The sequence below is a fragment of the Hydra vulgaris genome, chromosome 13, assembly GCF_038396675.1.
Source record: "Hydra vulgaris chromosome 13, alternate assembly HydraT2T_AEP".
Classification (NCBI taxonomy): Eukaryota; Metazoa; Cnidaria; class Hydrozoa; order Anthoathecata; family Hydridae; genus Hydra; species Hydra vulgaris.
In genome coordinates, this window is record NC_088932.1 from 29,954,932 (window position 1) to 29,967,500 (window position 12,569).

The 12,569-nt window shown below is 27.0% G+C and overlaps 1 protein-coding gene across 1 annotated transcript in view; it reads right to left on the minus strand.

The window, feature by feature from the left end:
• LOC100202895 (ras-specific guanine nucleotide-releasing factor 1) overlaps positions 1-12,569 on the minus strand; it is an 82,858-nt gene that overhangs the window by 9,306 nt on the left and 60,983 nt on the right. Inside the window, exons 17-24 of the mRNA XM_065815523.1 lie at positions 10,773-12,406; positions 10,530-10,642; positions 10,123-10,305; positions 9,968-10,052; positions 9,345-9,542; positions 9,149-9,228; positions 8,933-9,050; positions 8,785-8,853 (exon numbers count right to left, since the gene is read on the minus strand). Coding sequence (XP_065671595.1) covers positions 8,785-8,853; positions 8,933-9,050; positions 9,149-9,228; positions 9,345-9,542; positions 9,968-10,052; positions 10,123-10,305; positions 10,530-10,642; positions 10,773-12,406 — 2,480 coding nt within the window. The remainder of the gene's footprint in view (positions 1-8,784; positions 8,854-8,932; positions 9,051-9,148; positions 9,229-9,344; positions 9,543-9,967; positions 10,053-10,122; positions 10,306-10,529; positions 10,643-10,772; positions 12,407-12,569) is intronic.

Below are 12,569 nucleotides of genomic sequence, written 5' to 3' on the forward strand. Positions count from 1 at the left end.
ATGATATCAACAAAAAAAATTATTCTATTAATCTATATTCATTGATCTTTCAAAAAATATAAAGATTTTGATCTGCAAGTATATGGATTTCCATATATGGATAACGGGGTACAGTTTCCACTTTTTTGTTGCAGAATATTGCAATTGATTTATCACTAACTTCCAGACTAGCTGGAGCTCTGAAAATTTGGCATTTCTGTAGTGCCAATGAAAGTGCATGTTAAAATTGTTTTCAGGGCCCCAAGACATTAGGGGGGATAATTCTTTTTGTATCTTGAAAATAGTCATCTCATTAATATTATTTGTACAGTAGTCAAACATTTTATTACAATTCCATATCTGGTCATTTATGGGCCTTTGTAGACTTGCATTTACAGTTAATCATTTCACAGTGTCACTAATACCATCACATGGTGACTTACCACGACATGTAGCAAAAAACATCCACTCTGCATCAATGTCAAAATCATCTTTATGGAAACAGATGCAGTTTTTGTGGTTTTTAAACTGTGCAGCACAACTATCTGAAAAATTTATAATCTTTAATATATTAGGATGATTTTCTTTTAAATAATTAACTATTTGTGTCTTAACTTCATACACAAAACCAATGCCATGCTCATTATCTTCTGACATGAAGCAAAATGATTTTTCTTTAAGCTGGTCATTTTCGTGAAGAATTTCGTAAAATTGCCTATATTTATTTAAATTGATCAATACAGGCACTTTAAAATAATTTTTTACATTTCTGATCATTTCATTGGATTCGCCGCCCCTGAAAATAGCCAGGTACAGATTTTTAGGTAAAAAGATTAAATATTTTTAAAGTTATGTAACTTGAAACCTTTAAATAAATAATGCAATTCTGAGGGGACAAAAGGGAGCTTCAGCAAATGAACAACCTTAAGGTAATTTACACATGTGGACTGAAGATCGTTTTAATAAAAAGAAACATGATATGCATGAAAGTGAACACAACTGGGGAGGCCTGAGGTCAGATTTAATAGAGCAGACACTCATGCTCCATCAAGACAAGAAAAGGCTTTAAGAATAAATCATACTGCAAAAATCCAAAAGGTAATTAATTACTTTTCAAAAAACTTACTTTTAAAGATTCCATTTTCAAAAACGTTTTCAACAATTAAAAAAAAAATTCATAATAATTTGGATTGGTACATACTGTGTTAGGTGGCATTAAAATTCAATTAACTAAAAACATTTAACATAGGAAAAGATATTCCCCAACAGCAAGGTGGAGGAATTTAACAATTTTAAATTTCTAAAGAAAGATTTATGACAAACAAAAAAATTTGTTAGCCAAATTATTTTGCGCAATTTGAGAAATGATAGGAACAAAGTGATTGATCAATGCTGATACAACTGTTTAACTGCATTACATAAGGATTGTGTGCAATCAGTGCATTACATAATGATTGTGTGCAATCAGTGCATTGCATAAGGATTGTGTGCAATCAGTGCATTGCATAAGGATTGTGTGCAATCAGTGCATTGCATAAGGATCGTGTGTAATTAGTGCATTGCATAAGAATTGTGTGCAATCAGTGCATTGCATATGGATTTTGTGCAATCAGTGCATTGTATTAGGATTGGCTACATTAAATTCTGAGTAACAAATTATTGCTGATAAAACAGATATTTTTTGTTATGCATACGTACAATTGGAAGGATTTAAAATGGATAAAATTATTTTCTATTAATAGCACAGTCATAAAAGCATTCAATCTAACAGTGAAGAAAATAAACTTTATTTTGCTGATGTTGTGTTACAACCAGTGAATGTACGAGCAAATAATTCTAATGAGAATCATCACTTGAATCAACAAGATCCTGAATTTAATAGCATACTCTTTGATCTGTAGCTTTATTTCATATCAATGATTTATTTAAATAACACAACCTCAAATGCCTTGAGGTTGTGTTATGGTATGTATATATAGACATAAAATATCAGGATCATCCAAATAAATAGTAATGGACTCAACGTGGTCAATTTCAAATGCAACTTTAACAATACTTGTGTCTGCATCACAGGGACAACAAATAACTTTAAAACCACTGGTTTGAAACTTTGATGGTAAAAAACTAACAAAATTTTCTTTGTTTTTGTAGTTGGTCAAGAAAATACTTCTTCCTGCTTGGCATGGATTTAGATCATTGATTTCCACTGTTTGTGATATCTTACCATACTGCTAGTAACCATCAAAAACGAATATGTCAAGCTGTAAATGTCAAGAAAAATCAATGTGTTTTTGAAAGTACAAAATATTTTTTTCCAATTGCAGCACAACAATAAAGAGCCAACAAGCTTGTTGATACTAATTCTTGTACTGGTGATTTTATGGTTGATTTTTGTGCTGATCTCATGACATCTCGTTTGAATAAGGATGTTGGATATGGTCATAATTCATATTGAAAGTAACTCTAAACTTCAATGTCTCTCAACAACAACAACTAATTTTAGAATAAGTGTTAATGGGTCAATTCTAACATTTTTGTAGTTAGGCAGGAGTATAAGCTCTGGAGTGTTATATTTTTTTTTGTTTAAAAAAATAATTTGTGTAAGTTTGTCCAGCCAGTTCTTTGTGTATTGATGTTCCTATTAATCAAATGTGTTACCTGTGATTAATCTTCAGATTGATCACAGGTAACACATTTCTGATTATCAACCAAACCTGAGTCCAAACTAACAAGTTGATCACCAATTAAAAATAGGTAACAAGCAAAAAAACATGATTGTACTTTTTTAAAGTCTTTATCATGCTTCATTCTTCCAGGATAAATTTCTTTGTTGCTGTCTTCAGATTTATGTGAATATCTTAGTGCGTTTAGTGCATCACTTCTGTGCATCAACGAAGTGCTTTCGTCCAAACCTTAAGCACATTATTAGCATAGTTTTTGCATAGCTATTATGACCTGTTACAGCAAAAAAAAAAAAGTCTAAAAAAAAATATTCCATTCCATCTCCAATACATAGGTCTGATTTTATTACTTCTCCCAAGGATAAGCCTGAACTATTTGCAAATAACTTTTCTCTAATTCATTTTTTGAACATAATGACCACTCTTCCTGCCATCCCTGATAAACAGGATTAATCTGTTGTTAAACATCACTCCGGTTTCTATTGCTAAAGTTAATTTCTCTCATGACCACTTTTACAGCTTATGATTCAGGCAACATTTCCGTCACAGTCTTACAAAAGTTTCCAGATTTTTCTATAATAATCTCTAAACTTTTTTAATCGTTTTTCTTTTTTTTCCTGCCAACTAAAAAAATAGCATCTGCAGTTTCAATTTTATTATTAAAAAATCTAATTTTTTATGTAAAGACCATTTCATATGCTTTTATACATAACTGCTGGACAAATGTTACGCATGGCTTCACAACATTAACTTTTTTAGAATGACCAATGATGAAGCAAAGTTGAGAATATAGGGTCAAATCTGTCACATGTAAATTACAGAAAGTTGATGCACAATTTATGTTGTCAGACCAATCTGGGCATGGATTTTGAAAAGATATCCAATGTTCTATAGAAAATTAATAAAACCAGTTTGAATTTTTTCCTAATATTAAATAAGAATATGTTATGTTTTCAAAGAATATTGAAGGAATATTTTTAAAAATTTTAATAATAATGTTAATACATGACAAACCTGACTGGCTTGAATATTGTTTTTGTTATGAAAGGTATGTCAGGTATGTAGTACTGCCTAATCATTATCGTTTAATTTTAAATTCGACCGTATTTCCCTTATATCTCTTGTTAAACATCATTATCCCATTATTTGACTTGATATTCAATCATAGTTCTTTTTATTTTTTTATTTCTTTTGAATGAATTTCATTTTTTTTTAATTTCATTCAATTTTATTTCTTTTGAATGAAATTTCCGTGATTTTACCATTTTCAACTGCAATTGACTTATTTTTACCATCAAAAGTAGCAATGTCATAGTCTGTGTTGTCAGCTTAAATTGAAGTAAAGAGGTTCCCTCTATGGAGATGATCTCATTAATAGTATCATGTGTTACAAAATTCTGCTTGTAACAGATAATCTTTTAAAAAGAACTACATACACATCTGGTGTCTTATAAAAACAATCAATTAAAAAAAATATAGTGAATATTCAAGTAAATATTTTATTTATCAAAAAGTTATACACATCAGTACTTTCATGAAATGAAACTTAACTCATCATAACTAACACCAAATCCCAATTTGGCATAACAGAGCTGGTATGTATTCCAGAAAACAAAGCTTGTGATATTGAAACCTGCTATAAAGGTGCTTGAATTAGTTCATTAACAAATGCTTTTAATACATGTTAGGTACATGGGTTTCTTCGAATTATTTCTGCTTTCCCTTTTGACAAAGCATAAAGACTCACCTTACATTTCCTTTAACTTTATTTTAGTCATTTATCAAATAAACATCACTGATTGACATCATTTTTGAAATGAAGCTCTGACAATGTGTACAACTCGATGCTCCTTTTTAATAATTCACACATTAAATGCAGTCGTTTTGTTACTGCAAGTAGGATGCCCCAGAGATATACATGTTGGTATAAGTTTCTCAAATCTGGTTCGACATGATGCATGACATATACCTTCTGCTGCTACTAAAACATTTGCTACAACTGAATGTGCTTCTAAAGTTTCAGCAAGTTTGTTTTCTCTATTGCCGCATATTTTAATGGGGAAAGAATGTATTGTTGATTTTTTTGGATGTACTTCTTCAAATTTGTTGTAACTTAGATTTTTATTGTCATATATACAATCACCACAATAAAAACATTGTTTTTTAAAATCAAATAGTTCTGTTTTGGCTTAGTGACACGCTCTGTTTCAATTGTTAAATGTATATTAGTTTTTCCTTATGTCCTTTTTTTCAGTTTGAACTTATCAACTAAAGCATCCAAAGGTTCCCAGCATGCTTTCTAAGAGTAGTCAGGGGATTTTTTTTCTAGCTTTAATTAGCTTACTTAGAACCTACATGATTCAAAGGACCATGTGTTTTAACACCATCTCTACATTTAATACATTAATTTATTTTATTTATATTTATTTCTATACCAATCTCCATTATAATTTTTACCATCAACTAAGAGATTGTCAAATATATAAAATAATATTCGACAAATATCCAATTTAAGTTAAATTTAATTAGAAAAATATAACTGCTCAGAATTTGCAGAAAAAATTGAAAAAGATGACATTTTTCTGAAAAAAATTCATTCTTACAAAAAAAATTTGTGATTTAAAAATACAAAAATTGTTTAAAATTTTTTCTATAATTTAGTTTCTTTCACATGATATTTTAAATTATATGAACTTTTATAAATATGCTTTATATATAAATATGTCTTTTTAAATATGGTTCAAAAAAGTTTTGGTTCTGTTTTTGTCCTGTTTGGCCATTAAAAGATTAAAATAAAATATTTTAAATAAATAAAAAATGGTTTTAACATATATTCAAATATTTTGTTAGTAAAGCACCATAGAAAGGGCAAGACAAAACCATCCTTAAAAACATGATGATGTCATTTAATTAAATTTATGCAAAATCAGTAATAAGTGATTATTAGGCACTAAAAAAGATTGCCCTTGGGCACCTTTTTTTTAATTTTATTTTCAGCACCTTTTAAAAAAGTGCCCCCCCCCCTTCTTTGAAAAATTCTGGCTATGGGCCTGATTTTAAATAAAAAAAAATAAAATAATATCAAAAAAACAAAGGTTTTTAATTAAACTCTAAATAAAATCATACAAAAGAATCCCAAAGAATGTTTTATTTTAAATTTAAAATGAAGATAATTAAAAATTAAATGACAAAACAAAAACTTCATTTAAATTTTAAATAGAAATTTTTATTTTATCAGAAAAACAAACATTTCATTAATTCTAAATAAAAGAAAATTGGCAAAACTAATGTTTTATTTAAATTTCTAATAAAATGGTAAAATGTTGCATTTTTTAAAATTTTTAAAATTTTTAAGCAAATGTCTACATTTTAAAAAATAGTCATCAATCTCTGCATTTACTTCTTTGTCAATATATTGTTAAATGTTTGCACATTTTTCAATTTTTGTAAAATATTTCTAAATTTTGTGTTGACCTGATGATATCCTAAAATAGTTTTAGGTTGACAATTTGTTACCGACAGTATTTTTCCTAATTCTGAGGGTTGAAGTTCTATAATCTCTAATGAAGATTACAAGTATGTGGTAGAATTACTACACCATTGTATATCTTTTGTTGTGCTTCACATTGCAATTATAATTCCGCACATTTTATGTAAATGAAATTAACAACCTTGATTTTTTTAACAAAAAATTCTGATGTAAGCTTTTAGCTAACATAGCGTCTGCTGTAAGAATTTAGTTTCAGTATGGTCATTTCAAACATTTTTGCACTGCCAATTTTTTTACTGTGGGAGGTGGCAAAACAATTCGATTCAGCTTTAAAGGACTAATTTTCTATCAAATATTGTTGGATTATAAATGCTTTTACAATTTTTGTTTTTTAGTATGATGTTTTACACTGGTTGATATTAATTTTTATTTTTATATACCAAATTGTTAATTTGTTTAAATTCCAATAACTTTTTACCGATTAAAGTGGTTTTATAAATATATAATAAACAAATACACATTAGTGTCACACTTGGTCAGTTTTTATATAAAAACAAAACAGGATGTGTTTTTCAGTAGTTAAGATCATTAATTTTTTTATCTAGTTATGTAAGACTTTCTTAATTACAACATAATACAAGTTGACAATTTGTCGTCGACAGTATTTATAAGTTGACAATTTGTTTCTGACAATTCCTAAGTTAAATTATATTAATAATTACAACATAATTGTTAATATAATTTAACATAAATCAGATATGATTAGACTTATGACTAAAATATTATAACATATGATTACGTTTATGTTAAATAAATATAAAGATTTATCATAAATCAAACAAATCAAATCAATCAGATCAAACTTAATCAGAATTCACAAGTTTTTTTTAATAATTTATTAAAAAAGTGATAAATCATTGAAATTATATTTCTACATGTTTCTTTTGTTTTTCAAATTAGATTTTTGTGATAATAATATTATAAGTAATTTTGTGACAAGTAAGATTATAAGTAATTAAGGTGGTAGTACCTTATAAGAGGAAAAAATTTTTTATCTTGTTAAAAAAAGTTGACCTTTTTTAACAAGAATATCTTGAGAACCATGCATACTCTACAAACCAAACTTTATAAGTAGTTTTATCTATGTTTATAAAGTTTGCTGAATTAAAAATTATACAATAAACAACATTTTATAACTTTCAAAATTATAAAATGCTATCAATAAAACAAAAATATATATATAAATAAAGCTTGTTAAAGTGCAAATTTTAATATTTTATTATAGAAAAAGTTAATTTTCTTTGGTTCAGCACACCACAAATACAATCAATAATAATTGCTGAAAATTTATAGGAAATTCAATAAGTGGTTAAAAAGTTATTTTTTGTTGAAAAACTAAAAAATACCAACAAAGTTAAGTGCAAAAAGAATACAATTTAAAAAAATGCTACAAATATACAGATTTTTTAGACAATCAAACTTATTAAAAAGCACTGAATATGAGGTTTAAGGTTATGAATATTAGATCGAAAACCAACAAGGGTCCTTAAGGAACAATTTATTCTTAAACACACAAAATAAGTATATAAATTGGACTTAAATTTTTTAAGATTTTGCAAGAAATATCTTGAAGGGCTGTTGCTAAGGCGCTTTATTTTCAAGTACCAAATCTTTAAAGGATAAATTAGGTTTTTCGATTATTTATTTTTTTAACTATAAAAGTAGACATAATAAATGAATAAAAATTGTTTAAATTGAAATTGAAAAACAGGCAAAAAAAAAAAATTTTTTTTTTGCCTGTTTTTCAGGGTACCTTAAAAATGTTGAAAATAATTGAAAAAATAAAATAAACGGAGGTGTTTTGAGGTATTGGGCCCTAAAGTTGGGTTATATGTTTATATATTTCAACATTTTTAAGGTGCTAGTACCCTGAAAAACAGGCGAAAAAATTTATTTTTTTCAAAATTTCAAAATTGTTATTTTATTATTATTTGAAAAAAAAAATTTTAAGAAATATGTGAAAGATTGTAAAGATGAAATTATAAATGATATGAGTATATAAATGATATGAGTATATAAATGCAACATACTGAGTAAATAGTCATAGTAAATAGCACAAAGTAAAGGAAACAGAAAAAACTTTATTTAGCTTTAATAGCAACACCTATTATTTAAGAAAGTCAATAGTCAATAGAAAGTCAATATTATGAAGAATATTTAGATATGACAAGGAATATTTAATGTAATTTTCATTTTCCCTTAAAATTTCAGATGTCCACTTCAATATTATATTCATAAACCTATATTAATAATAATATTATATTCATAAATCTATATTAGAGTTTTTCTTTTAAATAAAAGTAAATTGCATTCACCACAATTAAGAACTTGCTCCAATATTTATAATTTATTATAATAATAACTTGCTCCAATATTTATATCCATAAATATTTCTGAATTTTGATAAAAATGTTTTTAACTAAAGCATTTTTGATTTAAAGAAGTTAAAATTAAAGTGTGTTACTTTTATACTAATTTCAGCGCATTAGGAAATATAATTATAATTAATTATTTCTGTTGCAGTAAAATAAAAAATTTTACCAGAAGTTTTTATTAAAATAAATTCTTTTTTACCTCATCATTTATTTGAAATGTATATGGAAGTTGTTGATAACATTTGACTTCACGGACTAAACGTGACACCTGAAAAATACAAGCTTCAATACATTGAAAAAACTTATTATCAAAAAAAAAAAAAAAAAAATAATTAAAAATTACATACACGGCTCATTTTAGCAAAATTTACAAGATTATTATCATCAAAAGTAGGCCCTCCTTCTTGAGCAAATAAAAGGTCTGACAAATAACACCCCAGATATGGAACACAAGGTGGATTGCACCTATCAAATAGTTAAGAGTTAATTAAAGGCTATGTAATTACACTACAAAAATGCTAAAATCAACAAAATACTATACAAATAAAAATTAATTATCATACAAATGAACAGCTTCTCTAAGCTGTTTGAATGACCGATCAGCACTGACCAACTTTTCTAGTTCAATAAAAATATCTCTCACCTAGTAAATTAAAAAGACACATGGACAAATTATATTTATGACATTATAAATATAAACATGTCTTTAAATGTAAACAAATATAAAAATATCTTTATAATTATCATACGACTACTTACAGACTTTGGCAAAAGCTCCCAAGATTTTTTAAGTCTGTGAATAGAACTTGCATTTAAAGCGCTGATTATTTCCATAATTCCATTAAAATTATTTAAATCTCTGCAATGAGAAGCCACGCGAATCCAAAATTCCATTTTGTTTGCTCTAATTTGCGGAGATTCACCATGCACAACCGTGTAACTTATCATATTGGTTATCTGAGGAAATTTAAAGTATAATTATTTTACAATTTAATTTTTCAAAAATTTTAAACTTCAAAAATTAGAATCGAAAAAGGTTGGTGGTGGTGGTAGGGGTGTGACAAAATTTACAGATTAGGGTTTGTAACTGGGAAAGCTGAAGATACTTTCGAATTAACATAGATAGGAAGAAACCAATAGATAAGAGTGGGAGATTGTGATTTGTATTTTTATAATTTACAAAAAACTCATTTCCTAAAACTCATTCGTTTTTTTTAAGAACTTGTGTTCTTTTTATCAAATTGAAAAAGTATTATTTATTTAAATTAAAAAAAATTAAATATTATTTACAGTTAAGTAAAAAAAATACATTTTTAAAAAAACTTTTTTTTTAATATGTAAACTCTACCAGGTTAAACTTTGCAATAATATGTAACCTGTACCTGGTTGAACCTTGCAATAAATTTCATAATACCAGGTGCCTTTTTTTCTTTATCTTTTTTTGTCCACTGGCAGCTGATAAACTCACTAAAATATTAAAGTTAACTTAATGTTAAAAAAAAAATTAAACAAATTAAATAAAATGTAGGAAATATACCTGAATGATATTTTAGAATATAAATAGTGTTCAAGCAATGTTATATTTTCAGCAACTATGTCATAGTTAAAAGCATCTAAAGATTTCAAAGAATCATCTTTTGAAATTGAGCCAGCATTTTGAAGAAGCAAAATGTCCAAATGATGAACTGACGATAATGATCTACGTTGTGCATTTATACATCTAAAATGTCATAATGTGAAAAATTCTTAAAAGCTTAAAAATTCTTTTTTCTAAAATTCCATCATATTAAAATAAAATAAAATTTTTCCATTATATATCTTAATACACTTCTTTTTAATAATATGATTGTTTGAGTTTTATAGTTTTTGGTGAAAATAAGAAAATACATATCAAATTCAAAAAAGAAAAATTCATTTTCAAAAGTAAAAAATAAAAAATTTTACTTTTCAAGATTAGATACAATTTCAAGAATAACTGGAAGTGTTCTAAAATCATTTTTGATATCCTCAAAAAAACCCATCAGCTGTCCACAAAGTTCATAATCTTCAATAAAATCCTTAAAAATTAAAATTTAACAATAATGATCGCAATGCTATTTTATTTTTAAAAAGTTAAATGTACAAAATATTTATAGATTGTTTGACATAAATAGATAAACATATTCTAAATGGTAAAGCAAAATATACCTTTGGATGCTTGGCCAACCAATGCTTAAATATACTCATTATTTTTAACAGATTTCTATTAACATTAATAATACTTTGATCAAACAAAGAAACTCTGCGATTTCTATTCGGAGATTGATCTTTCTTAGAAGTTAAACGAATTGATGCTTTCATCCGCTTTTTAATTCCATCAAATGTTTTATCATTCCTTAAAGGAGATTCAAACTGTAAATCTTCTGTAGTTCTGCTAACTTCTGAAATTTTAGCCATACTACCAGATAACAAAGAACTATTATCAAACGATGTTTTTGCTTTGAAAGCTTTGTTTACATTCAAAACTTGTTCAGAAGTAGATCGTTTTAAGCCTGATTTACGGAAAGAAAAGGCCATGTTAAAAAGTGATCTTTTTGGTTTGAAGCTAGAATCTGTGGAATCTCTTTGTTTTGATAAATCAGGATCAGTTTCGTCAAACTTTTGCGTCATCTCATCAGCATTCAAGTCAGAAATAGAGTGGCAATCATGAGAATCTAATCGTATGCTCAAAGAAGATTTATTTTTATTTGATTTTGTTTCAAAAGGGATGCTGTTTTCTTGAGTAAGACTCTTTGTTTTCTTCTTGGGCCAAAAACTAGGTGATGTAGAAACCTTTTGTTGATCTAATGAACGACTGGATTTGGGAAGCTCATTTTTGTTCTGGCTAGCACTAATTGTCTCATCACTCTTGCTGTGAGAAACTTTTATTGTGTCTAAATTTGATTCAGATTTTTTTTCTTTACAATTTAAACATCCAGAAATTAACTGATCTCTTTCTGAAACTAACAGATTTCTATTATTTTTAAAGTCTGTAACACATTCATTGGTTGTTAAAGATTGTTGACTTTCGCATACATCATACTGCAACTCATCGCAAGCCACAGAAGGAAAATTGGATTTATTCCTAATCTCATTTTCTGAATTTAAACTTGAAGAGTAAATATGAATTTCAGAAACAAAATTTCTTTCTTTGTTTTTTTCATTGTGGTAGCATTCAATACTTTTCAAGGGTTGTTCAACTTTTTTAGTTGGTAATAAACCACTATTATTCAAGGGTTGTTCAACTTTTTTAGTTGATAACAAATCATTATTATTGTTTTCTGATAATTGAAAATCATTGATAGTATTTTCTGTATCATCATTTTGATCAACTCCAAAATGCATAAAAAAATTCTCATGATTGTTTGATTGATAAGAGGAATTTTCACTACAAGAGAAATCTTCCTGCTTACAAAAACAATTTTTTTTCTGAGAGCTGTAAGAATAGACAAAGTCTTTTTGATTGCTTTCATCACTTGCCGAGTTAAGCTCCATACTATGTCGCCTATAAACTTTTTCAGTATCTTTAAGCATTGTTTCAACTGGAGAAACACAAAGAGATGAACAGCGCCGACCATGTGATGTTAAATCACCTTCTTGTGGTGATTGATCTTGACACCATTGTGAAGTATCAGCAGATTTTCGTAAAGGCAAGTTCAACTGTTCTTTTATAGTGCTATAATTGAAAACAGTAGTAGATGTTGAAGCATTAGCATGAAATGCTGCATCATCATCAAAAGATGAATAACTGGATGAACTCAATATACTAATTCCACGAGTTCGAGTTGTTGTTGTAGTGCTTTCTACAAATTAAAAAAAAAAGTCTAAAATAGTTTCTTATGCCATAATGCTGAAAACCTTAGAAGAAGTTAATTTTACATAAAACTATTTTTTTTTACAAATTTTTATCATTTATTTTTTAAATTAAATTAATAATGCAAAATAAACTTTAACAGTTATAATAGA